Raw genomic sequence first — 27,664 nt, forward strand, 5'->3', positions numbered from 1 at the left:
AGTGATGCTTAAATATGTAGACCAAAGAACACAAAGTGTAAGTTTTATGTGTATGCAGGGTCTGTGAACCTTCGTTGTTAAATTCATAGTAAATGTTCTTGGACATAATTTCGAGTGACATATTCGTGAGATAAAAATTTGTGAAGAGGTACCATTCTGTTTCAGCAAATTGAGGAAATTTAGAAAAATCAGTTTTACGCCATTTAAGACATATTAGTGCAATAGATAAACTTGTCTTTGATGTAGTCCTGTTATATGAATAGTATGTATCCACATAGTCCACCTCTGTAGCTGGCAGTTCAGTGTAGATGACTGCCATGTGGAGCAACTGTGTTCAGTTCCCAGTTCTACCAAGGGTTTGCCCTTGGCCTTGTCATGCCAGCTGAGAAACTACTTCAGTGACAAGTAATCGACTCCTAGGTCTGGAAAGCCCACAATGGCCAGGAAAGCAGCCTGCTGACCTCACACCTCTCCCTACTGCATCCAAACACCACCAACAGTTCAGGATGACATTGCGGTTGGTCAATCCCAATTGGTTTGTCTGTGGCCTGAACAGCATAGCTTGTGTCCATGTAAACACATTATCATCCTGGCACTGATTGTGGGGACATATTAGACTGGTGCACGAATTTGTGGCATTTTCCCATAAGCTTAATAAAGACAACAGATACACATAATATATCATCCTGCCAAAGCTGACGTAACTTTTTGATTTCATGACACTAGAAATTGCGTAGTTTTCATGTGGAAGATGAGCTATTTTTGCACTGCATTTCCTTTGGGGAGGAAATTCCTCGAAGGTTATTCAGTAGAGAGCAGAAAAGATGAAAATCTGAGTGTGCAAAATCAGGTGAATATGATGTTTTCGTCAGTCTACCACAATGCAGGCAGGTGTTGTTGTGTAGCATAACTTCACTAAGTCTTCTTGGATGTTGCTGTAAGATTATCTCTGCTAGATGTCTCAGTTGTTGACAATAAATGTTAGCACTGATGGTTGCAACTCAAGGAAGCAGTTCGTAGTACACCGCACCGTTGCTGTTCAGTCAGACGCGTGGCAGTATCTTTTGTGGATGCGCACAGGTTTTTGTAGTAGTAGTTACTGCTTTGTTTGGGCTGAACTGATCCCTTCTTTTTCTCATGTTAGCATAAAGACAGCATTTCTTGCCGCCAGCAGCAATACAGGATACAAACGGTCAGTGTTGTTAACAAATCAAGTGACGGCGAGCAAGCAGAGGTGCACGTACGGCCATGTGCTAATTTTTGTGGATTAATGCATTTAAACTATCTTCATCAAATCCTGAACATCTTTCTCAACCTGCAGAGCCAGTAATGTCAAAATGCTCCTCCTCAAAATGAGAGAACCATTTTCTTGTCTTGCTCTGACCATTGGCATTGCCCCCGAACACAGTGCAAATGTTACGAGCTGCCGCCTCTGCTGTCACCCCTTTACTGAACACAAACAGAATATGTCAGGAATGTTCAGATTCCTCCACTTGCCACTACATTTTCTAGCATCCTTAGTGTCTCTCTCTCTCTCTCTCTCTCTCTCTCTCTCTCTCTCTCTCTCTCTCTCTCTCACACACACACACACACACACACACACACACACACACACACACACACACACACACACACACTATGTAAAGTCAAATAGCCAACAGTGAACCACAAATTAAAATAAAAGAGACAATTCTTCTACAAACCTGTAGCAACCAGAATACCAACATGCAAAACATAAACTCTGTGCTTATGCACAAATCTAATAGTAAGATTTTCTCCGTATTATGACACTGTAAGCTAAATTAACTTGTCTCAGTTATACGCACTCGTACTGCCTATGAATCTAGGAGGAAAAACAAGATATATAAAATGAAATAAAAATGTTTTGTGGTACCAGTAACCGTTGTCTGCAAGTAGTCTCCTGATTGAGGTAGTAGGGATAAAATACTGACAGTGAGATGAAAGTTATTGACAACTTTTATAGAATGTAGACTGTGGTTACAAGAGTCAAAGGACATGAACGGGGAGCAGTAATCAAAAAAGGAGTGAGGCATGGTTGCAAGATCTCTCATATGTTGTTTGATCTGTTTATCCGGCAAGCAGTAAAGGAAGCCAAGGAGAAAGTTGAGGAGGTGGTAAAGTCCAGCAGGGAGAGGAAATAACTTAAAAGTTTTCTGATGGACATTGTAATTCTGTGAAAGGCAACAGAGAACTTCCAGCAATAGTTAGCAGTTGAATGGAATGGATAATATCTTGAAATGAATTTACAGGAACATCAACAAAAGTAAAGTGAGGATAATGGAATGCAGTCAAATTAGATGATGAGATGCTGATTGAATTCGTTTAGCATAAGACACACCAAAAGTAGTAGATGTGGTTAACTCTTTAGGCAACAGATTAACTGACTATGGCTGAAGCATCCTTGAGGATACAAAGTGCGAACGGTCAGTGGGCAGGGGTGGGGGAGGGGAGAGACATTGTTTCTTATAAGAGAGATGTTGAACATAGCAACCGAACTAAAAGAAGGGACACATTTTGGGACATGATGAAATTATTAATTTAGTAATGGTGGCAAGTGTGATGGGTAACATTTGTAGTGGGAGACAAAGGGATGAGTATAGTAAGCAAATTCAAATCGGGTTTGCAGTTATTATTCAAAGATGAAGAGGATCTCACAAGCTAGGTTAATGTGGAAATCTGCTTCAAACAATTATTCATACAGGAGGAGGAGAAAAAGGAGGAAGAAGATTATCCACTTCCAGCAGTATTCTGACTATATGTAATGAGGAAAACAATGAAGTGTGTAAATGCCCCTGCATATCCTTTAACCTCACTTGTGATTTGCCACACCTATTGTTGAATGATGCCAGTAGAAGTGCTAGGTGGTCTACCTTGAACAAAAAAAAATGCATTGAGCACCTTTCTTAAACTTTTGTGTGGGCTGTACCATTCCTAGAAGCAGAAGTCTATTTTCCTTTAATGTTTTTATCAGGACCTCGAACACCAGAGCATACAAGATATTGTAGTCCTGTTTGCTGTTTCACCACATTTTCTGATAGTCCTTCCAACAAATGTAAGTTTCCTGTTTGTTTTCCCCAGTCTTTCTTCCATCTGTTTTTTTCTGCAGTTTTGTAGCCTTACTGTCAAGTACTTCACAGTGCAACAGGCTCCGGAAGTGTACCTTTAATGCTGCAAATGTTTATATATTGTACCTTTCATTAATCCACATATAACAAGACCCATCATTAAACAAACCAGGTGGAAAGATTTGCCATAGTTATAGTTGATTTCAGTACCTTATTTTGTTTCAACTTATCTGACTACTTACATTTGTGTCCTGTATCAGTGTGATATCTGTGCAATTCCCAGGTCATTTTATCTGCGGTTTCGACTTTCAGTTGTTATGTGTCAGTGAATTAAAAAGTTGTAAGCTGGTTTGAGACCTAATATTTTGCAGATCATTGGGGAAGTGTTTCTTGTTTAAAATTGTTGTCACATTCTGCCAAACACCAACAGAAAATTGTGTTGTATGTTACTGCATCATATATTGACCCTAGATATGTAAACTGTTTGACTTTTGGTAAAGCTAATGCTATGATAATAGTTTTGTTCAAACGTGATAATAACTGCAACTGTTGTAATGCTTCCTTGCCACGTGAATAAATGTGATTTCTGTATTCCAGACGAGCGAGAGAGTGTACAAAAAAAGACCTTCCAAAAATGGGTGAATTCGCATCTAGTACGGGTATCGTGTCGTATCAGCGACTTGTATGTGGACTTGAGAGATGGCAAAATGCTCCTGAAACTTCTGGAAGTTTTGTCAGGCGAGCGCCTTGTAAGTTTTGCTCTATATTCTAATTATATCAAAGTGTGTGATCGATTTTGGATGTTAGTGTGAATTACTGCAGACAGTATTCTGTTAAGCCCCTATCAAAAGATTGCATATATTCTATATAAAGAAATTTATTTCTGATTGTTTCAATGCAGTTTGCAGAAACTGAGTTACTCTTGGGTATAGTGTTAACTATCTATGCAAGTAGTACCTATAATAGAGCTACGTCATTCACTTAAGCAATGTAGGATCAACTTCATGTTGTATTTGCCAAGAATATTAAAAAATATATATTTTTTTTCCTTTTGCTATATCTGTGTAGTTAGTATTAGTTCATGGAAAAACTTTTTCTTACTGATAGATTTCAATAAATTGCAGATATCTAAAGCATACTTTGGAGAATTGTTTGATAATACTGTAATACTGAAAGGAAGTAATTGATCATTTCACAGAGTTTCACAAAAAAGTTGTAGACATGAAATTTTCTTCACCTTTTCATTTCCAATTGTTTAAAGCAACTGCTTTTGCATGTTAACTAATAACTGTTTTATTTCTGAACCCCAAGCAGTTGGATAAGATTACACATGTCAGTGAAATTTACATTTAAATTTTTGCTTATTGTTTGGTTGATGTACACAGTATCATCTATATTGCTTACAAATATATCGAGCAGAAAAGAGCAGGTTTCCACCCTTCACTGAGGGACCTGTTTTGCTCATGGTTTCCCTTTACAACACCACTATCTTTTCACTTTCTTTTGTACGGCAGTATGACTGCAGTTCAGCTGACTAGTGAAACTTGCCAAATGTTACATGTATGCCCGTGTAAACGAACTAGTATGTACACTGAAAATTTATGTTGGAGATCGGTTAATCAGAATGAAATTTCGATTTACAGTGGCATGCTGATTTGAAATTTTTTTGCATGTTAAAACTGAGTGCTGGACTGGAAGTAGAGCCTGGAACCTTTGCCTATTGTGGGCAAATGCACTTTAGACTCAGCTATTGAGATGTGATCTAATCAGTTTCTGAGTTAATCCAGCCTGGCACTGTTTGAAATGGCCAGGGAGTTTTGGATCACTGGTAACATCCCCCATTGAATAATTTTTCTTTTGTGATCATTTTCCCCTCTCTTAATATCTGGTACCTTGAAACCTTTTTTTGCCCATACCCCAAAAACTGCCCACTGATTGCACCTGAATTCTGTCAACTGTTGGCAAGCAAGGGCAAAAAAAAATCTCTGAATTTCTTGTATTGAGAAAACCATATCACTTAAGGGTGTTCATCAGCCTCAAAAGAAGTTAAGGCTTGGAAAATAAAAGTTGTCAAATTTCCAAGGCCCTAAAATGGATTAAATTTTATTGATTCCATTGTGAAAGCAATAGAAAGTACACACATGAAATGGCTTCAGTATTTTGCTTTCAGGGGATGAAATTATTGTACTGCTAATAAGCACAATTAAAAGTAGAATAATAGGTGGGGTACTTTTTAAACTGGAACCTGTCCCTGCTTCCCTGTTTTCGCAAACATATCGTTTCCTCCTGGGAAAGGGACGCACAACAATGAAAACTGGAAATAAATTTTTCAGCTTTTAAATGTCCCTGTTGGCAACACTGAAATTTCCCAACCAGACAGTATTTGTCAGGCATTCTGTCTCCTGGCAATTTTTGTAAGACTCCGCTGAATCCTCATTTTGATTCAGTAAATACATACAAAATCTCAGGTGTAAAATAATGGTTAACTATCATAAACGACAGATAATATTAAGTTTCAAACAGTGGATTATTCTGAGCAGTGTTCTACAAGTCCGATTGATGTTTCAACAAATTTTCTGTGGTATCCTACCCACTCATGTAATGTAAGATGCCTATGATGCTGCTTTCTCGGATTGCTAAACAGCAATTCGAGCAAATCAAATTAATGGCTTTAATTACAGTAAAGTGCATTGACAGTACTTGGCCTCTTTACAAAGAGTGGTCGCAAGCAATTGGTGACATGAAAAAAATCGAATGTCCTTCAATGTATAAAATGTCCGTGCAAGTAAATGATACTGTTCCCAAGTCATGGCCAGGGCTAGGCGGCATGTTGCTTTTATTCTCTTCGTGTAGAGGTTGCTGCTGTTGTGGTGACGTCCTAGTCAGCATGCTATTGGCTGAAGTTGTTCTCTCGGCCCTCTCTGCTGTATCGTTCTTGATCTTCGTGCCAGCACTTGTTGTTATGCTTGATATTTTCTCTGTGGCACAGTCCTTGTGTGTGTGTGTGTGTGTGTGTGTGTGTGTGTGTGTGTGTGTGTGTGTGTGTGTGTGTGTGTGTACTATGTATTTATCTTTGTGTGTTCTTTGCCAGCCTCGTCCAACCAAGGGGAAGATGCGCATCCACTGCCTGGAGAATGTGGACAAAGCCCTCCAGTTCCTGAGGGACCAGAGGGTCCACCTGGAGAACATGGGTTCACACGACATCGTCGATGGAAATCCGAGGCTCAGCCTGGGCCTCATATGGACCATCATCCTTAGATTCCAGGTCTGTCCGTCAAAAACAAAACACCATATTTAAAAAAAAAAATATCTTCAGTTGTTAAATTTAAAAGGAATTATTTTAAAGAGACTGACTAACAGCTTCTAGAAATCTAGGAAAAGTTTGTCATGGTGTGAATTACTTTATCTGATTATGTGGGCAATGAAGTAACTACTACTCTTTTTATTATTTTACATTTGTCATGTAATGATGATTTTTAAAACATTCATGGTTTGCATACAGCTGTGTTGTCACTTCGGTTGAAAACAGATCATCCTCAGATATAATGCGACATTGTTAATCAGATGTGTGACACATACTGCCTATAAACAACCATCGTGTGATAAACCAACATGTCAAAGCCAACTATAATACTTCAGTGACCTCTGTGTTTATGCCGAGACAAACGTGCTCCAGATGCACTATCTTGTCCTCGGTCTACCATCTGATCTTCTCCCCAAACGTTAATGATGTGAGGCTTGCATTAGAGTGGTGATTTCAGCCATAGGCAGAACATGTTCCATCATTTCTTTGTATACAAAGTGCAGCTTTCTCTATTTTATGTTTCACATTTAGTTCTGCATTTATGTTTTTACTCCAGATTTCATTCTGTCGGGCAGTGGAAAACACATTTCAAATAGAAAATAATTACTCTTTTAGATTCAGGCTGACTAATCGACAGACAATGGCTGTACAGTATGTTGTAATAAATAAAGTTCCTTGTAAAAAAGAAAAAAAAAAGAGAGAGAGAGAAACTGGGTTTTATCAACTGCAGGTTGTTTGTCACTTGTAGCTAATGATAAAATTAGGAAGATGATTCTGTATGAATTAGTTTTCTTAAACACTCCTTTGTGAAAAAGGTGGGGGCGATTTGTGCCTCAGTGGTTCCTATTTGTCATTACATAGTGTAAATACAAATCAACAGTAGACTGATAACAATATGTGAACCTCACCATATAACAAGTTACTTGTGATTTTAATTTCAGTATATGTAATTGCATGTAAGGGTAAATCTCATAGACCCATTCAGTCATACAACCAAGATTAATTGAGGCCTATTCAGTAATGCTGCTTGTACGCATTGCATTAATAGTCTTTGGCTCTATTTTTTATCTGAATATGGTATTGTGTTGATTTAGTGACTGAAGGAAAGTATTTGTTGCAGATACAAGACATAACAATTGAAGAGACCGATAACCAAGAAACAAAGTCGGCAAAGGATGCACTCCTGTTGTGGTGTCAGATGAAGACTGCCGGCTATCACAATGTCAACGTGAGGAATTTCACAACGTCGTGGCGTGACGGTCTCGCTTTTAATGCGATTATCCACAAACATCGTCCAGACCTCATACAGTTTGAAAAACTGTCAAAGTCCAATGCGATGTACAATCTCAACAATGCATTTAATGTTGCTGAAGAGAAGCTGGGCCTAACAAAGTTGTTGGATGCTGAGGGTGAGAAACATTTGGTTTATGTATTTCCCCGTGGAGAATCTCGCAAAAGTCTCTTAAGAAAATGTGACTAATTAATACAAAATACCAAATTGTGTGTGTAATAGGAACTGAAGAAATGGATAGTGTATATAAAAAAGGTCTCATCTGTGTAACATTGGTTGTTTTAAAATGTCTGTTATGTAAGCAGAGATAAGCTACTCACTGAGATACAGTAGTTGGAAGTGTGCTGGGCAGTATAAAAGTGCATGGTTCTAATGCAATATGTATTGATAAAATTCCCTCTGTTGTATTCTTTATGTGGTGCACAAAATGACTTTCCTCATATTGGTCAGTGTGTGCACCACATCAAAAATATGAAAGAGTACATCACTTGAATTAAATGCCCGCAACTCGTAGAAGAGGATAGTATGGTCCGCTTTGATGTTGGTGTCACTGTTCCTGTGGTGAATTTATCCAAGCACATTGTGATATCATTGTATTTCTTGTATGGTGGAAAGTGTTTTAACCAGATGGAGGGCATCACAAGGGGAGCCCATTAGTTCCAGTTACAGCCAACCAGCTTATGGAGTACTTTGAGGTCATGGTGCTGGACACAGCTCCTGCAAAGCCCAGTTTCTGTTATCATCACTTTGATGACATGTTCATTGTCATGTACTGTGTACATGAAAAACTGGGAGAACTCTTTGACCCCATCAACAATATCCATGACAACATAAAGTTCACAGTGAAATTAGAGACAGATGGTGCCTTGCCATTCTGTGATGTCCTCATCACCTGTAAAGCAAATGGAGTGTCACAAGCCCCGATATCTGCAGTCTGTAAGCTGGCAGCTATCGCCGACAGTCTATTCTGAAGACATTGCTGCATCAAACGGACACTGTCTCAGATGCTGAAAACTTGCTAAAGGAACTGAGCCACTTATTTAAGGTATTAAAGGAAAATGTTTACAATGACAACCGCCCCCCCCCCCCTCCCCCTCTCCCCGCCCTGCCCAGATTTCGTAAGCCATCGTTCTGCAAACACATAAGCAGAAGGACACTGAAGAGGACTTGAAGCAGCTTGTGCTTTTGTCTTTATGTCGCTCAGTAACAGGAAAGATTAACTGACTCTTAAAGATGTATACAGTCAATTCAGTCTTCAGGGCTCCAGCCAAAATTTGACAGTTCTTGATGCCTGTGGGAGATGGTGCCAGCCTCAGAATGACAGAAGTATATAAATACCATGTGCGTGTGGGGAAATTTTATGTTGGACAGACAGTGTGTTCCATTGAACAGCGATGTGTAGAACAAACGGTTCAAATGGATCTGAGCACTATGGGAAATGTGTAGAACATTGAAAGTTGCTCGTAGCAGAACATGTTCTGGAAAACGGTCATCACATTGTGTTTGACGAAACATTCATTATTACATGAACAAATAGTTTATGGGACAGCATAATAAAAGAAGTGATTGAGATAAAAATTTATGGCAACACATTTAATAAAGATGGCAGCCAGCAGCCAAACACGGCTTGGATCCAACCATCGGAAAGTTGAAGCTGGTGCATGGCAAAACCATTACCCTTACATGATGCTGGAGTGGGCACCAGTAACGTCACAGATGGCAGTGCTGCAACGTAAGGGCAGTAGCAGCAACCAAAAGACTGTTACCATTTGACATTGACCGAGGAGTACACGGTTGAAAGTTTTTGGATTTTAAACCACCTGATGCAGCTGGAAGCTCGATAGAATTTTATCTATGTTTGAGGATGTAAAAGTTAAAGAATGACTCTTTCGACTTGTGGTGAAGTGCCAGTGTTTTTTTTTTAAATGTCCTGGCAGATTAGAACTGTGTCCTGTCAACCACTGAACATTACCTTCCACAGACGTTATTCTTATAGGCTTGAAAATGGCACACACTAAAATCTGCTAAGCTCTGGGGAAGCCATTTCACCACAGTATCCCTTCTCCTACAAGTGAAGCTCTCTCATCAGTGAAGACGACACATGGCTGTTGATCCAGGTCCATCTTGTGTGTTCCCATGTTCCTCAAGCACCCTTATGCTGAATGTTTTATGTTGTTGTTCATAATATGGGATGAGTAAAATAAGTGGCCCAGAGAATGTTAAGGCTGATGCAGACCTGACCCTTCCTAATGAGCAAGGGAAGAAGTGCCCATCACAAATAATGCTGGAAACTGTGATTTCGATGCATCGATTGGTTGCTGTCAGATGTCTGCATGTGGACATCTCCTGCCTGCTGTGCCCTGTATCATTTAGAATTTGAGTGAATAAGTGAATGGTGCAGAAATGTTTAGTGACCAGTGGAATGCAACACAAAATGGTGCATTTTCATTAGTGGAAAACATCAGTAGAACAGTTTGCGCAGGTGTTAAAGATGCAGTGTTTCGGCAAAACCGCCAGCGAAGTTTACAGTGCAAAATCTAGTGGCAAAATGGCATGAAATTGGCTCTGTAGCAAATAAAAGCCGTAACTATCAGGAAATAACATTATTGTCGTGAAATACTATCAAAAAGGACCTGTATTCAGACAAACTTCTGTATGTTGAGTTCTGCTTGTGGTCTCTTGAATGAAGTGGAATCTAGACTTACGGATCCACAGTTTTTCATTTCTTGAAATGAGCCTCAGATCACCTTGTCAGGGTATGTGAGCTCAAGTGACTGTGTACCATTACACTTCGGTGCGCGATGTAACGTGGTTTTTTCATCCAACCATTAGTGCAAATCAGTCTGCCCAGGAACTGTCCAAGGTGTGTTTGAATTGGCTCACAAATGGCGAATGACTGTTTAGATATTTTCAGTAATGTGGAGCAACAACACACATGACCTCAACAACCTTCTCAGTTCATAAGTGCATGTGACAGATTGTCAATGTTTCATGGGTACAGCAGTGGTCGAATGTTCAAATGGCATAGCTCCGGTGTACACTAATTTGGTGGGCAATTTCCCTTGCTAACAGCCCTCCTTGCTGTGAAGGGGCAATGTATGCCCAGTCTGAGCTTGGAATAGCACTCGTGGACACATCAAGGGACTGAACAGTATCATCCCATTCACAATTGTAGCCACAGTGGGCTCAATTGTAGCCACAGTGTGCTCAATTGAACTATACTAACTGAGAAAGCGGGCTTGCTTTTACCTCCATTACATAGGTGGACTGCATATAGCAATTTGCTGTCATTCCAAGTTTGAGAAAGCTAAGTGTCTGGTGCAAAACTTTTTTTCATCAGTTTCTCATATAAGTATTTTTAGTTAATTGGTCACTGTTTCATTTTAAAATGGTTTTATTTCTTCACTAAATAGCTAGTAAGGCAAAACAGTGCATACTGATGGTGGGCTGTCAGTTTATGCTGCAGCATTTTTGCTGCTTCTGCTTCATAGCTGCACACAATGAAAAGTTTTGATGATTTTCTATTTGCAGATGTCTTCGTGGAGCAGCCCGACGAGAAGTCCATCATCACATATGTCGTGACTTATTACCACTACTTCAGCAAGTTGAAGCAGGAAACAGTGCAGGGCAAGCGAATTGGTAAAGTGGTCGGTATTGCCATGGAGAACGACAGGTCCGCACAGGAATACGAATCACTGACATCAGATTTACTGCGCTGGATAGAAGCGACAATAGAGTCCCTCGGAGATCGTAACTTTGCCAACTCTTTGGCCGGAGTGCAGCAGCAGCTGGCACAGTTCAATACTTACCGCACTGTGGAGAAACCACCTAAGTAAGTATGGAGTTGATTTAAGGTACAGTGTTCATAGTCGTGTAGTCATCATAGTAAAATCTCCATGTTTGGAATGATTCACCTGGCATACGTATTTCTACTTTCCCTGAATACCGATTTCCTTAAAAAATTTAATTTAGTGGTAAGCTCTTCTATTTCAGCCTTCATATTAAAATGGAAATAGCAGTCAGCTGAAGCAAATTGTGCGGAAAAATAAGACATTTATTAAATCTGTAATGTATTAAAATGTGAAACATAATAAAATTCAACATTACATCTAACTGTGCAAGAGGTGAGAGTAGAAGTTCCAATGTTAAGAATTTTGTGCCACTTTATTGCCTGACATGTATAATTGGTAAAACTTCTGTTCAGACTGTAGTCTTTCCAACAGCTATCTGGCTTTTCAGTGGAAAGTTAGAGATCAGTTTGTGTAAAAATAAGTTAAGAATGCTGTAATACCTGTGTCCAGGGAATTAAATCTTGTCATGATATATATTATTTTATTTTATTTTGAGAGTTTCTAACAGTTTGGATGCTTTTTTCTAGTTGTAGGTGCTGCGCAGAGTTTATGAGCTTAGTGTGTATGGGCACCCCATGACTATTCACTTTCCTGTGTAGGGTAGAAATGGCACACTAACTTACACTTCCATAAAAGTTTATGGATGAGGGATTACAGCAGTGGAAAACGTACTTCTTATACATGTGATGTGAACCACACAAATTAATTGGCAAAGAATAACAGCTCTGGGCAGTGGAAAAATGGTGTGTAGAATGCTACATATAAATTTAGTGTTGCATTTAGCTTCATACTTTCAAAGAGGAGGGGGTCGGGGGGGGGGGGGGGGTCATGCTGTGTTTTTCAGATCTTTTAAACTAAGTTAAAAAAAGAGGGGGTGGATTATCAAAGGATAGCTAATGTAAACACCTAAGCTGCTTTTTAATTTTAGCCCCTACATCTACATTTATACTCCACAAGCCAACCAACAGTGTGTGGCGGAGGGCACTTTACGTGCCACTGTAATTACCTCCCTTTTCTGTTCCAGTCGCATATGGCTCGCGGGAAGAACAACTGCCGGAAAGCCTACGTGCGCGCTCGAATCTCTCTGATTTTACATTCGTGATCTCCTCGGGAGGTGTAAGTAGGGGGAAGCAATATATTCGATACCTCATCCAGAAACGCACCCTCTCGAAACCTGGTGAGCAAGCTACACCGCGATGCAGAGCGCCTCTCTTGCAGAGTATGCCACTTGCCTCTTGCTAATTACATAAGAGAGATAGGTTGATTAAGTAATGAAAGAGAAACTTTAATATTCTGCAGAAATACACACAGGAAGGTGTGCCCCACAAATGAACCCACGGTAGTGTTAGCAGCAGTGTGTTCACTTGGGGCGTGATTCATTTCATTGACCAAAAAAAAAGAGTTATGAGAGATGGGTGATATTTTGTTATATTGAGTCTGTGTATATGAAATCTGTTATAGTAAAGGCATAGAAGTAAGTTAAGAGACAAAGAACAGTCTTCTAGGATGATACTACTTCATGTTATTTGCCATTTGTCTCTTAAATGTAGTTTGACAGCATTGGATTTAAAGTGCAAAATCTTACAGAACTGAAGAAAAGCCAGTTAATAGATGTATCCTCACATTTGTAGGTGGTTAAGTGTGTGTGTGTTGTTTTTACTTCCATAACTCCTTTTCACCTGTTAATTGATTACAGCACTGCATTTCTACAAGCATAAACTGTGTCTTATAGGTTTGTGGAAAAAGGCAACCTCGAAGTGCTGCTATTTACACTGCAGTCACGAATGCGAGCAAACAATCAGAAGCCGTACACACCTCGAGAAGGGCGCATGATCTCAGACATAAACAAGGCATGGGAGAGGCTGGAGAAAGCGGAGCACGAGCGAGAGCTCGCCCTCCGGGAGGAACTCATCCGTCAGGAGAAGCTGGAACAGCTCGCAGCCAGGTAAGCTTGCTGAAAATCCCAAACTATTTCCTGCTGTCAATGGTGGAACTATAGTTGGGTCCCTTGTAGAGGTGGTTTTAGTGCACTTCTAACTGACCAGCTTAGATGGTAGAGCAACAACAGAGGCATGTGAAGTGTCTTTCGCAAACAACACATTTCTATGAGAGTTGTTCAGTAAATAGTGCTAGAACTTTTATATTTTTTATTTTATTTATTTATTTACATTAAAAAGGCATACCAATTCTTCTGTTCTCAAGATGCATTCAACGAATCCTCATAACAGATCACATAATTCAAAACAATGCAGTCAACTTGTTGTGAATATTAAGACAAGAATTCTGTTTGTGTAAGATCACTTGGAGAAACCAAATAGTGAAAACGGTGGCATATTCATTTCAATAAAACTTAAGGATGGGGAACGGGGAAAATTTGTCTTCTGTGACATAGAAAAAGGTGAAAAATAACAGCCCTGATTATCTTTTCTTATGCTGATGATACAGTATTGATTTATGATAGTTTAGATCTTCAGTAACTCATCAGCATACTAGAAAATGACAGTAGTAATCTGTGTCTATCAACGTCAAAAAGACAAGTTTTATGGTTGTCTCACAGTAGCCCAACTCTGTTACAGACGCATGTCTATGATTCATTGGCTCCTAAATGTAAAGAGTAGACAAGTTAAGCATTTTGGATTGTGGCTTTGTGAAGATTGGAGGACAGTCATGGATGTAAAATGCTGCACTGAGAACACTCGTAATGCCTTCATAAAACGTGAGAAAATTCTCACAAGTACAGATGTGGACCTAAACCTTTGTGTCCTGGTTTGGCACAAATTTTCATATGTCACCATTGGGTAGCAGAGCCATACCTAATACAGCTGATGTCTTGGAATTCAGTTAACGAATTAATTTCAAAAATATGTGGGTCCCAACATTGTTCTTTCAGACAAGCAAAACTAAACCTTAGAGTGAAAATTTGTAAGGTGCCACCCACATCTGGTATCTGGTCTATATTTATATATGATTCTGATGAATGGGCACTAAAAATGCCAACAGCAAGGAAGTTAGGACATGAAGTATATTACAGAGCACAAAATATGGTTCATAATAGGAGAGAACATTCAGTGAGGAAGGAGGTGGTGATAAGAATAGGTCGGTTAGATAACATAGAGCAGTGGACACGAATGCTAAGTGCGTATAAACTATTACATACTGCACTTCATAGAATAAAGGTACATCATGTGGTTGTCGATATCCATTAACGGAGAGGGGATATGATTATTATTATTTGTTTCACATGAACTACCATGCATATGGTGAGTATGTAAGGTACCGGGTCATATAATGTACGTAGGTCGACATTCCCTTTGCTGTGTTTTGCAGAACTCTCGGATTCCATGGAGGTAACTTACAGGTTCCGTGAAATGAATATGCCTTCTTTCATATCATTCAAGAAGGTAACTGATAAAATAAATAAAATTAACTCCTCTATGAAATAAAAAAAAAATAGAACAATCGACCCTTGTTTCCACATACTAATTTGGATAGATGATATGAACGCAACACAGACTGTGAATAAGCCTGTATTTATCAGAGACTAGAGAGCAGCCTTTCAGATGGAAAACTCAACAATGAGAAACAACTGCACAAGGCGTGACTATATCAGGTTACGTAAACAGCAGGAACTGTTGTTGACCTGCCAGCGCACCTACAGTACGTAGTTTTCTATCATGGAAATGTGCGGTCCAAATTGCTTATTTAAGTAACTTTCTAAAAAGATCAAATGAACTTAATTTAACCCTTGATGGTAAATAAATATATATACTGACCATGAAAAAATCAGTGCTTCATTTTATCTCATAAAAATTTAATTTGGTTTAAGAACTTTTGGGTTAATTTTGGAATTACTTTTAAAAACAAAAAATATTATTTGCTGTAATTGTCATTTTCGTTGCAAATAATGCATTTACGAAATGTTGGTTTGAAGGCATACTATACACACACAGGGAGTACCACAATAAAAAGGACATTAAAAGGGTTACTCATACCAAAAAGCTTGAACACTCTTGTAGATAACTGTTCAGGTTTTCTCATTATTTTTGCACAATACTCACGCTACTCTGTAGGGATACTATATATTCCTGCAGTAAATACTGATTTTTGTAAAAATGTTTTGCAAACACATCTCGTGTTTTATGATGACTGTGAAACACAATTTTCACATTCACAGGTTCAATCGCAAGGCGAGTATGCGAGAAACATGGCTGTCGGAGAACCAGCGCCTTGTTTCCCAGGACAACTTCGGGTTTGACTTGGCTGCTGTGGAGGCGGCTGCCAAGAAGCACGAGGCTATTGAGACGGACATCTTTGCGTATGAAGAACGTGTCCAGGCTGTCGTGGCTGTGTCACAGGAGCTGGAAGCTGAAAACTACCACGACATTGACCGCATCAATGCCAGGTATTGAACAGTAAAATATTGGAACTGTTTAAATTTGTCAAAATGTGGATAGGAGTAGGCTGTATCTGAATGTATGCTGTGCATCCACTTCATGCTTGTTGTCTTCCTTAATGGGGAGGAGTAGTAATGAGGAAGAAAAGCAACAGGAAGCCATGAGCAAATCATGTTTAAGAGTAACTCAGTTTGAGTTATGTGATGGCACAGTAGTTTGTCTTTGACCACTTCCTGCACCACTTTTCCAGTCACTGTTAGAATTTGTTCCCATTTCTGATGTCAATACACATTTCTTAGTATCATTAAATTGTATCCTTTCCAGCTGGTATGTAATCTAAGAATTGTTTGTTTTATATACCTTCAAATAACATTACAATCAGTTTTTCTGATTATTTAAAATCCTTTTGTCTGGCAGGAAACAGCTCATACTTACAAAGAATTAAATTCTCTGGGACCAATATTTCCCAGTACTATTACACTCAAAGACATGGTTTTTGCTCCCAAATCAGTTGTGTCCAGGTAGGGTTGGTTGATATGGGGGAGGGGACCAAATGGCGAGGTCATCGGTCCCATCAGATTAGGGAAGGATGGGGAAGGAAGTCGGCTATCCCCTTTCAAAGAAACCCTACTAGCATTTGCCTGAAGCGATTTAAGGAAATCATGGAAAATCTAAATCAGGTTGTCCAGGTGCGGGTTTGAACCGTCATCCTCCCACATGTGAGCCCAGTTTGCTAGCCAGCATGCTGTGTGTCCATGTATCTGGTTCTCTTCTTAAACATTTTCCTCCCTAAAATGTTTTGAGCCTTTAAAAAATTAGAAAAGAAAATTGAAAATATGTATGAATATGATAATAGGCACAGAACCTTCCTTTATGAATTAACTTTCTCATTGACACTAGTGGTATATGCAACCAGCTTTATGGCATTCTCCAGAGTCATCCGCCTTAGATGCCCTGTGCATTCTTTTTCCAGTGCGTTAAATTCTTGTAGTGCAGGTATTACATGTTTGGAAAATATATTTCACTTGATTAAATATTTCCCTTGATTAAATATTTCCCTTGATTAAATATTTCCCTTGATTAAGAATTAAGAGGCCTTCACAAGTGCAGTAGTAGTTTTTCTAGATACCTTTTAAGTGTTCTTCCATTTCTGGCAGAGAAGCATGTTCATAGTTTCAGCTGTATTATCCGTAAAAATGCTGTGGAATAGAACTTGGTACTTATTATGATTGTGATATATTCAGGATTTGCTGTGTCCTTTGTCATAGTTTCCATTTAATAAAGCATTTTTAACACTTCATTGTTCTTTGTCATCTGTTATGATCAGTCTACAGATTTATTGAGAAATAAAGTCTGCTGGATGAAAGGATGAAAACAGATTTCCTGTACATACTTATTTATTTATTTTTTAAATTGTGTTACGGATTTTGGTGGCGTGTTTTGATTGCAGAAATAGTTTCAAGGATAGTACAGTTACTAGTAGTTATTAAATGACGATTTGACCTTAACAGGAAAGACAACGTTCTTCGTCTGTGGAATTACCTCCTGGAGCTTCTCAGAGCTCGCCGTCTTCGCCTGGAGCTTTCTCTCCAGTTACAGCAGAACTTCCAAGAGATGCTCTACATATTGGACTCTATGGAAGAACTCAAGGTGAGTAATCAAGAATAGAAAATACAAATTTATTTGTCATATAGCTGGAAATTAGTTGTTGATTTGTTGCTGCTGTATGGTTTGCAGAGGAAAAGGCTTAAATTTCATTAATGGCAGTTTGCAAAGAAAGTATCCACCAAACTGAAATTTCAGTTCAGTATTGATAGAATTGGTTTTGTGCTTGGCCAACAGCAGCACAAGTCACATACATGCCAGCTTAAAGAACTTGATGCTATCTTAACTGACACAGGGGATTGGGGGGGGGGGGGGGGGGGGGGGAGAGAGGTGATGGTTGAACAAAACACGAGTATTATGAAAATAATCCAGACCTTTGTATTGAGGAACAAAAAGCAAACCAGTCTGAAAGGGAATCAATAAATGCTATTTGCAGTTGCTTCTCATTCATCTTGCAATTCTGTTCCTGTGTCCTTTTACTCCATACTCCGCCTTTGATTATTATCTGATTGATTAATGGCAGTTTTTATTCAAATACACACATTGATGTGCCAGAACATAATTTTCTAGGATAAGAGATACAAAAAAGTAATTATCAAGCAGCATGTAACCCTTTGTTTGTAGAAGTTTGGGAACTGCACTTTTTATTGCGGTTTATTATGTCATTATAGTTTTGATGATTTTGTGATAATCTGCAGGTATTCAACTTCATATTGAGATGCTTATTCATTCCTGTCTAGTACTGCCTGTGTGCAGCTGTAGTTGTGGTCCCTGTGCAAGCTGCAGCACAAAATACCTTTGACTAAAATAACTGAATATTTGGTGTTCTGATGTTCACTGTGGCGACATGTCTATGGTGTCTCATGACATAATTTTGCTCTAAAATATGTTTATGAAATTTTTCTTGTAATAAGACTGACAATGAGGAAAAATATCAGAATAGAGGCCCTAGGCATTTAATACTACAATATGTCAAATGTGACAATATTAGTGACAGAAGAAGAATGAACTTTTACTAGAAAAAACTGAGGGACCATCCATTATTTTCCTTGAAGCTTATGGCTGTATAATCTATTCACAGTTCAGACTTAAAAAAGAAATGGAAAAAAAAACATGGTAATCAAGGTGCTGGAGAAACACTAATTGGAAAAATTTCATTTTGAGCACAGCTTGACTTAAGAAGGTCCTGTAGTAGTATTTAATTGGGAAATTTTTTCTCAGCATATTCACACAGCTCACTTAGCTTATGACAACTAAAGCTATCTTTTTCCAACCCAACCTCAGCTCGGAAACAGGCCACAGGTTATTTTATCCCTAGAACTAAGATTTCATGTTTCAAATCAAAACAGAAAAAAAGCAAAATTCCTTTTTAAAAAATACTCTGAAATCTTAAGAATTTCTCAGGAGAGAGATATGCCAAAATGATGGAAAGTTGTGCCAAACCTTTAATTGGGAGCTAGAGAGACCTTGCACAAAATGATTCATAGTTAATTCTGGGCCAACAGCCAAGGTTGTAAATCTGTAGTGCCCTTAATAATGCTGTGCTGCTAATTGACAGCTATTCTAAGGAAAATTGCTTTATTTTCTGTCCGTAGTATTCATTGGTTACCTTTTCTGGTCTAGAAAGAAGCCAGTCAAAAGTTTACCATTTGTAAAAGCAGTTAATGTTTAATTGTGTCAGAAACTGCTGAAACCAATTTTTAAAAATTGCATCTGCCCTACTTGCCCCTCTTTTCTCAAGTTGCTGTGGGATAGAGACTCAAGCACTGAGATGCTTTACTGCATATTTTACAGCTACGCCTGCTGTCGGACGATTACGGAAAGCACCTCATGGGCGTGGAGGACCTCCTGCAGAAGCACTCTCTAGTGGAAGCAGATATAAACGTGCTAGGCGAGAGAGTAAAGGCGGTGGTGCAGCAGTCGCAGCGCTTCCTCGACCAGGAGGCTGCCGAAGGCTACCGGCCGTGCGACCCTGCCATCATCGTGGAGAGGGTGCAGCAGCTGGAGGTGAGTTTCGTAAATGATATGATTGAGAGAGTGTAAATTTGGTAACAGGTGTTGCTGGCACCTCTTTAATTTTATGGTCATATGTAACACACACATGGTTCAGTGGTAAAGAGCAGGCTACAGATTGAGATGTCTCGGGTTCGATCCCTGACAACTTCTGGGATTTTTATGTTGCTTATCTCTTTGTTCACCTCAGGTGATGTTTGTTTGTTTGGAAAAAATGGTTCAGAATTCACATCAATCTGTAGATGACCTAAAGCTGGCAGGGCAACTCAGTTCAAAGGTCAGAGGAAGGCAACAACATATTACCTGAAATAGGACTGTCTCCAGTAGACAATTGATGTCTGCGGTTTTCTTCCCCCAGTAGACACAGCAGCGTGTAAGACAAGTTTTCTTTTAACTAGAGTTTCCACATTTATATCCTGTGGCAATGTAATATGTATGACATATTTGGATGTGCTTCATCTGGGTGCACACAAGGATTGTTTCACCTGGCATTGATAAGACCGCAGCACACGTAAACACTTTCACATTATAGAGAATATGTGGTTTTCCATTGTAAGATTGCTGTTCTTCCAGTATGTCTTAATGTGGGTACTGTGGTGGCCAAATATTTAACATTGTTACGTAATAAGAGATCTAGAAAGTGATAAAATACTGTTTATGATAATGCATTTCACTCAGTAATGTTTATAAGGGAAACAATAGGTTTTATTTAGTTAGGTTTTTTTCAAACATTTCATCAAGGGCTGTCATGGGGCTCACTATTCTTTTAGGAATATTTTTGCTAGTAATTCACCATGTTTAGTCATAGCATGATGTAGCCGACAGGTGCACATTTGTTTATCACAGTTCTTTACTTCCACTGCTCTCAACCCCCCCCCCCCCCCCCCCCCCCCCCCCATAATACACAGTTATATGGCCAGGGCATTATTGTTCAACTTTCGATAAGTATCATTAATAGGTTGCAAGCAAACATTCAACAAACTGCTACAATAGCTTACTGCTGAACCTCTACGAGCAGTGAAAACCTAACAAAACAGTTCTTGTCGCATAATATGGTACGTATTGAACAGACACTGTCATTGTTTTAGCACACAGCCTATTACACTTATTTCACAGTTAAGTGGCTGCATTGTTGTTGACCTAACAAATACAGGTTCCTCGTCTGAAACTCGACTGTGGACGAACTGTCTCGGGCTCAAAAATCGGTCCCTTGTATATCCTCACAATAATAGGCACTGAAACTATACGTTGTTCGATGTTTAAGTTACAGAAATTACAAGTAAAACATAACTCGTGAAATTAATTGAATACATTGAAAAATTCAGTGTTTTTAACAGTTTCTTCTTCTGAAAGAGTTAGGTCGAATTATTTGTTTAAATGATGGTGGGATTAAGAGCTGGCTTTGCTAACATGTTTTCGAATAGAGCCAAATAGATACTTTAAAGATTACTATTACTTTTTCCTCCAAATGTTTATAATTAGTACAGAATTTATATTTGTTAAAAGTCAAGTGTAGAATTTAAATTATGAAACAATTACTCACTCACCCTTTAACAGAAGATACTAGCTAGGCATAGTCAAAATAAAGCAAAAAACAATTATATACATAAAACAAAGCACAAAATTAGAGCTGGTGTTATATTCTTTAAAATTGAGGGCCAATCTTTCTATTTTATATGAAAATGCAGATTATACTCGTGTGTGTTAATGGTAATTAGTTAAAAGTGAAGAAATGAATTTTAAGGAGACAGGTGGCAAAACAAGAGGGGGAGTAAAAATATCCCAGCTTGCTTCGTCACAACCTTTTTTAGCAAAGCATCCAATTCAGTTCATTATGTAGCAGTAAATGAATTATATAGTTGTTAGTTTTATGTAAAAAAAAAAAAATCTCAAATGAAATAACATAATAAAAATAATCAATTATTGATAAAATTTAAATGGACAAATGCATAAATCTACTTGCCTAGTGCCAGCAGGGGAAAACACACACACACACACACACACACACACACACACACACACACACACACACACACACCAAGAGAGAGAAAGAGAGAGAAAGAGAGAGAGAGAGAGAGAGAGAGAGAGAGAGAGGATTTAGCTTTCACAAGCTTTCGGTGCCAGTGGTTCCTTCTTCTGGCAGAAGAGTTAAAGGGGAAGGAAGAGGGCTGAAGGAAAATGACTGGGATGGTTTAGCGAAAGGTGTACAGTTTAGAAAAGTCACCCAGAACCCCGGGTCATGGGAGACTTACAGAATGGGATGTGAAGGAAAGACTTTCTGTAAAGATTTATTTTATCTGTCCATTTACATTATATTATCAAATGAAATAAAGTACAAGATTGGTTACAGGATTTTCATTTCCTGTGTCAGTGAAAAACTTCCTCATTTGTGATTGCACTGTAAATAGATGTATATGAGTATACTGTGGTGTTAAAATGACACATGGTTGTAGAGTGTTTTAAGGCATCAAAGGTCATATTACTATTGTTTATGTAACAGGTGAAACAAAATAAAATTATTCAGACTAGTGGCAGTTACAAAGTAATTTCACGTTTAAATTCTAAAACAGTCATAGTATAGATAAAATTATGAGATGAGGTAGTAATGTTGTGAAAGAATACCCTAGGGTAATCTGTATTATTTCACTTTTTACGCAAATCTCACATTTTTCAATCTGGATAAGTTTTGTTATGATCGCTGTTGTGAAACTAGACATGAAAGTGCGTAAATGCCTGTATATGCGAAGGAAGGGCAGCTCAGTCGGACCATAGGATGAGGGGACCCACCTGTTGCGAGGAAAAGGTTAGGCAAAGATCAATGAATTAATTACATTGTTGGTATTTAATCTGCAGTATCATCATGTATTTCACAGCTTTCTAACACTGACCCACTTCCAAATACCCCTGTTGGAAGTTTGGGGCCCGAAACTTCACACTTGAATAGTGTTGCAGAATTTTTACTCTCGTTAAAATTTGTGCCGAGAAATTTTTCGGAGCAGGAAATACTGTACAAATAATTGTTGCTCTCTGCCAGTAATTTTTCTCTCCTGATTCATAGGACGCATATGCCGAGCTCGTCAAGTTGGCTGTGGAGCGGAGAGCGCGCCTGGAGGAGAGCCGCAAACTGTGGCAATTCTACTGGGACATGGCCGACGAGGAGAACTGGATCAAGGAGAAGGAGCAGATTGTCTCAACGGGAGATATTGGACACGACCTCACCACCATCAATCTGCTGCTTTCCAAACACAAGGTAAGGACCCGACTAGTTATCTTAGTAACTAGTTATCTCTGTAAGGAAACAGTGGTCAGCAATTGTCTCACAGAACCAAGTGACAAAATCGAGAGTAAATATTTACTGCATGAAAAGGAAAAACATGTTTCCAGGTGTGTGGTTTGGAGACAAGAGCCCACTATCCTATTTCTGCGATAACTAAAGTGCCTGGATACAAGAACGTTATTACAAGACCAGTAGACACTGCTTGCCGAAAAGGAAAAACCACACACATAAGTAATCGAAGGACCAAAAAATGGAGAAATTAAACACACAATTGAGGACGAAGGAGAAGGAGTATTCGGTACTTCAGATCGTGGGGGGGGGGGGGGGGGGGAGGCGGGAGGAAATTGCTGCCCCTACAGAAGACTGCACTTTCCCTAGTCAGCCTTATTGTGCCCATTCACACAGTTTTGGGCAGGCTGCTTAGTTGTTAGATTAACATACTCAGACTACTTCTAATGGTCAGAACTGTTTCTCCAGCACCTTTGCTGTACTCGTGTGGTGTGATCTGTTAAACTTAGCACAAAGGGTTACCTTAACACAGAGAATGCCGTCTGTGCGAAAATTATCAATTTCTGAATTAATTCTAGTTACAACCGGCAAATATTGTGGACAACACTTGTATTCTGGGGCACCATTATTGTCTGTCTGCTACCCCTTATTCTCTCTCGTGACACACACAAAATCGTGAATCAAATTGTAGTCAAAATTAATTGTTATTGCTATCTGCAAGGGCTTAATACTCTCTAATTAACCTACTTCTGACATGCCTGGAGGGTGTGGCATCACAAGAAGGCACTGGCGTTTGATTATAATTAGTGGTAAAATATGACCGTGAAGATTGTGAATGTCTTATACTTGATACTGCTGCACAGCATAAAACTCAAATCAAATGACATATAGCCGAACACTAATGGAAATTGGATGTGTGCCATGGAGTTTTCCTATCAATGATGATGTTTGGCATATTACTATTCTGGGGTTCACAAAAGGGGAAAATGTGTGTGTTACGAGCACATCTGAATGTGCCAGAATTCTCACATCTGATTTTGTATTTGTTAGTGGTCATCATGTATAAAGTGTAGTTTTGGCTGTAACAGACTCCTAATATCCTAAATTTACAAGCTTACATATATTGAAGGTACTGATAAAACTTAGTAACTAAGTAATTTTGAAAGTTCTATTGAAAAACTGCATAAAGAAATGCAAATTTGCTATTGAGGGCAATTTAAGTTGTCCTATTAATACTTTTAATTCTAAGAGTGCAGTTGTTAACTGTGTTGTGCCCATACACAATATGCAATAAATATGGGAACAATGAAAATAGCTCCAGAAAACCAGTCGGTACACTTCTGAAGCTCAAATCTAAAAATATTAAGTTATTAATTGTGTTCACAATTATTGTCTTTACTCCAGCAGAGATTATGTGACAAGTTGCATTACTCTTCTCCACCGTATGCCACTGTTGTTACTCTTATTATTGATTACCGATTTCTCGCCGCAGGCTCTGGAGAACGAGATCAGCAGCCACGAGCCACAGCTCATGTCTGTCGTGGATGTCGGCCGGGACTTGGTCGGCCGGCAGCACTTTGGTGCTGCTCGTGTGCAAGAGCGACTGGATGAGATTCTCGACTCTTGGAATCACCTGCTCGAGCTGTCTGCCTACAGGCGCAAGAGGCTCGAGGAAGCAGTCGACTTCCACCAGGTAAAACGCCGATACAGTTTTTGAAATTTTTTTGTTTTGTATTTATTCTAGGTTAGCTGTCCAGACTATTTCCTTGTGTTGGGAATTTAATAATAGTGATGGAAATGCTATGGAGGTTTCTTTCCTAGGATGTGCCAGGACAGTAAGAAAGTATTCAATTTGTAGCCAAGCCTTTCTGGTTTAGGTGTTCCACAATACCCCCGTGGTGAATTTAGAGTTTATTCATAAATCTTTTAATGTGATAAAGACAGCAGGTCACTGTACTTGTGTCTGGGTGTCATGCTGTGCAAAGAAAAAGCAGAAATGTTGCGTGTACACTAAACATCTATAATTTTTAAACTGAAAGATGTTAATAGATAAACATATATTTCAGGCTTTAGTGAATTCTCCCATGGTCTTCCTTCTTAGTTGTCGAGCATTTCATAATCTAAAGCAGGTGTAATATATAGTTATTTTTCAGAACCAATTACACTTAAAAAATCGTGAGCAGTTCCAATCTCCCTGGAACTTCTTCAGACTTCCGTAGTTGCACCAGCAACCTATGGTTTTTGTGTCGGAATGACACACCCGAAGCGTGAGCTGGCTATGCCTGCTTTGCATTTGCTCCTGCTGTTTGCTTCTACTAGACACACTTGTGGTTTGATTGACCATTGTGCAAGAGTAATGGTTGTTTTCCACAAAATATCCTCAATCTGTACACATGAATATTATTCACGTGGCGTAGTTATTTCAGCTGTGATGTGGGAAGGAAACTGCTCCTGACAACATTGAGCAAATCCAGCATGTTTGTCCCATAAGTTCTAGGCTGAATCACAAAAATACAGAATCGTCATTTCAAATTACCTCTGCCATAACATGTAATACAGCTGTCTATATTTCCTTCCGAAGATGATGATTTTATAAGTGTTGAAACCATGGTAAAAGGGATTTTAATAAACATTCCAGTTTGTGACTGATTAGCTGTTCATTATTTCTACAAGATGATTTCATTCTATACTTGCTGCTCCAGCCACGTACAAAATTTTAAAATACTATTGACAGCAGGAAGGATTGAGTTTATTGAACATAACAGTGGTGCTTTTGCAGTGACTGGCAGCCTTGTTATGGAGCATGACAGCCATTTGAAAATTTTATTTTACTTAACTTTGAAACTGTTCCATACTGATCAACAACACAAAAGGGTTGATTTACTGAGGATTTTTATTAGCAGCCTCCTATGTGGGTGAATTAATTTCCATAGGATTCTTGTGACAAATTTGTTTGACATTGCCCCCTTCACAGCTACAGTTAAATTTATATGGTTCTTCCACCTTTTAAATTGTACCAGATTTTCAAATGCGCCTCACTCTGTGACTAAATCCTGCAACTGCCTATCATTTGTTTAATCAATTTAGACAAAAAATTTTATTTATGCATATTACATTGATTTTATTTACACTGAAGGTTAGCTGTCAATTCCTGGTCCGCTATTTGGTTGAATGTACAATCTACAGTTGAGAAGATGAACAGTCTGTGGGTGTACTTCCGGTTCATAGTGTCCATTGGGCACAATATTTAGGCAATCGGATGTGTCACATCCATCAGTTCCACTGATGAACTGAGGTCCTGAGGGTGTGCAGCCAACTCTCTCTCATACGTCGGCACGCTTTGTGACTCAGGTTTCCTGGTCGCCAGATCGTTGTCTTTGCCGAGTATAATGTTAATTAGACCCAGTGCTAGTTCCCAAGCCTTGCTGAGATTATAGTCACAGTTGAGATTGATAAGATTTTCCCTGGCCTGAATTTTGATGGCTTCTCTAACAACGTTCTTCCAGTATTTGAAGGTCTGTGCTCAAATCCATGTATGATCATATTCCATTACATGATTTTCTCACAAACAGTGCTCTGACTGCCAACTTGTTGGGCTACATTTGGATGACATGTGCTCCTTGAAGTGCTCCACATGTAAATTTGGAAACACTAGCAAGAATGGGCTGCCCATTGTAACTCCCTCTATTTGTTCGAACTGTTCTCTCTTAAATAGAAAATACGTAGCGGTTAGGACATGCCTGAAAAGGTCGTTGGTCTTCTATTCAAAATTGTGATTGGCGTTCTAGACTCTGATAAAGGCAACCTGGTGAGTAACAAAACAGTGTCAATCTTAGTTCTTTGGCCTGAAATTGTTGAGACGTCTCACAAAACCCGCAGAATTGTGGATGTAATGTGAGCACCACATCTTCGTAAACCTCCGTGAATCCATAAAAGCGTAGCGGCACAGGTCCTTGTGGTAACAATTTCTTGATGGCCCACCTCTGGTAAAGAAGAAAGAAGACTACCATTCCTGGATGTCATGCTCAAGAGAAGAGCAAATGACACCCTCTGCCATGGGGGGTATCTCAAGGAAACACACACTGAGCTGTGTTTGCCCTGTGCAGAGGAATGGGGTACTGAAACACTAATACACAGGGCATACACAATATCGAACACAGTGTGTCTGCCCCAGGAACTGGAACACTCAGAACTGTGTTAAAAAGGGTGGGCAGAATGGCTTTTTAGCTCCAACACTACAGTACAACCTGTTGAGATAGTAGTAGTCCCATAGGCAGAGGTAGCCACAGACTTTATGCTATACGCAGGCACACTGTCAGGAAAAGTGGCCTTCATACTGAAAGAGCACCATGTAAGATTTGTCTCTTTCCTGCCCAGTAAAACATGGGCATTGTAGGGGTGTGTGGAAGGCCAGAGTATATCAGATTGTGCTACAATGTAGCAAGTCATATATTGGACAAACAGTGCGCACATTTCAAGATCGAAACTGAGAACACCAGTGGCACACTCAACTAACGTATTCCAACAAATCTGCAGAGCACTGTTCGTCAGAAAATCATTCAATGAAATACGACCATCCCAGGATTTTAGTGCAGGCTCTCAAATACTGGGAAGGAGTCAGTAGAGAAGCCAATGAAATTCGCATCGGGAATAATTATATAAGAGGTGTTCAAAAAGAAACAGGCCGGAGGCATAATTACAGAAACCGCATCCTGTATGTTAGAAGTACTGACCCTGGCTGAGACGCTTGTCCCACTGTGACACAAAGCGGCAAATGTCTGTCTCGTAAAATTCCTGCGGATGCGATGTTAACCAGCTCCGCACGTACAGCTGG

The 27,664-nt window shown here is 39.2% G+C and overlaps 1 protein-coding gene across 12 annotated transcripts in view; it reads left to right on the forward strand.

Annotated features, from left to right (window-relative positions):
* The window catches only part of LOC126291677 (spectrin beta chain), a 462,415-nt gene that overhangs the window by 308,206 nt on the left and 126,545 nt on the right, over nt 1-27,664 (forward strand). For all 12 annotated transcript variants that reach the window (XM_049985267.1, XM_049985262.1, XM_049985266.1 and 9 more), the window contains 10 exons: nt 3,684-3,835; nt 6,178-6,351; nt 7,511-7,799; nt 11,213-11,513; nt 13,265-13,477; nt 15,707-15,934; nt 17,438-17,576; nt 19,326-19,538; nt 22,603-22,794; nt 24,323-24,523. In XM_049985267.1, the coding sequence (XP_049841224.1) occupies nt 3,684-3,835; nt 6,178-6,351; nt 7,511-7,799; nt 11,213-11,513; nt 13,265-13,477; nt 15,707-15,934; nt 17,438-17,576; nt 19,326-19,538; nt 22,603-22,794; nt 24,323-24,523 (2,102 nt within the window). The remainder of the gene's footprint in view (nt 1-3,683; nt 3,836-6,177; nt 6,352-7,510; nt 7,800-11,212; nt 11,514-13,264; nt 13,478-15,706; nt 15,935-17,437; nt 17,577-19,325; nt 19,539-22,602; nt 22,795-24,322; nt 24,524-27,664) is intronic.

This window comes from Schistocerca gregaria, chromosome 9 (genome assembly GCF_023897955.1).
Source record: "Schistocerca gregaria isolate iqSchGreg1 chromosome 9, iqSchGreg1.2, whole genome shotgun sequence".
Lineage (NCBI taxonomy): Eukaryota > Metazoa > Arthropoda > Insecta > Orthoptera > Acrididae > Schistocerca > Schistocerca gregaria.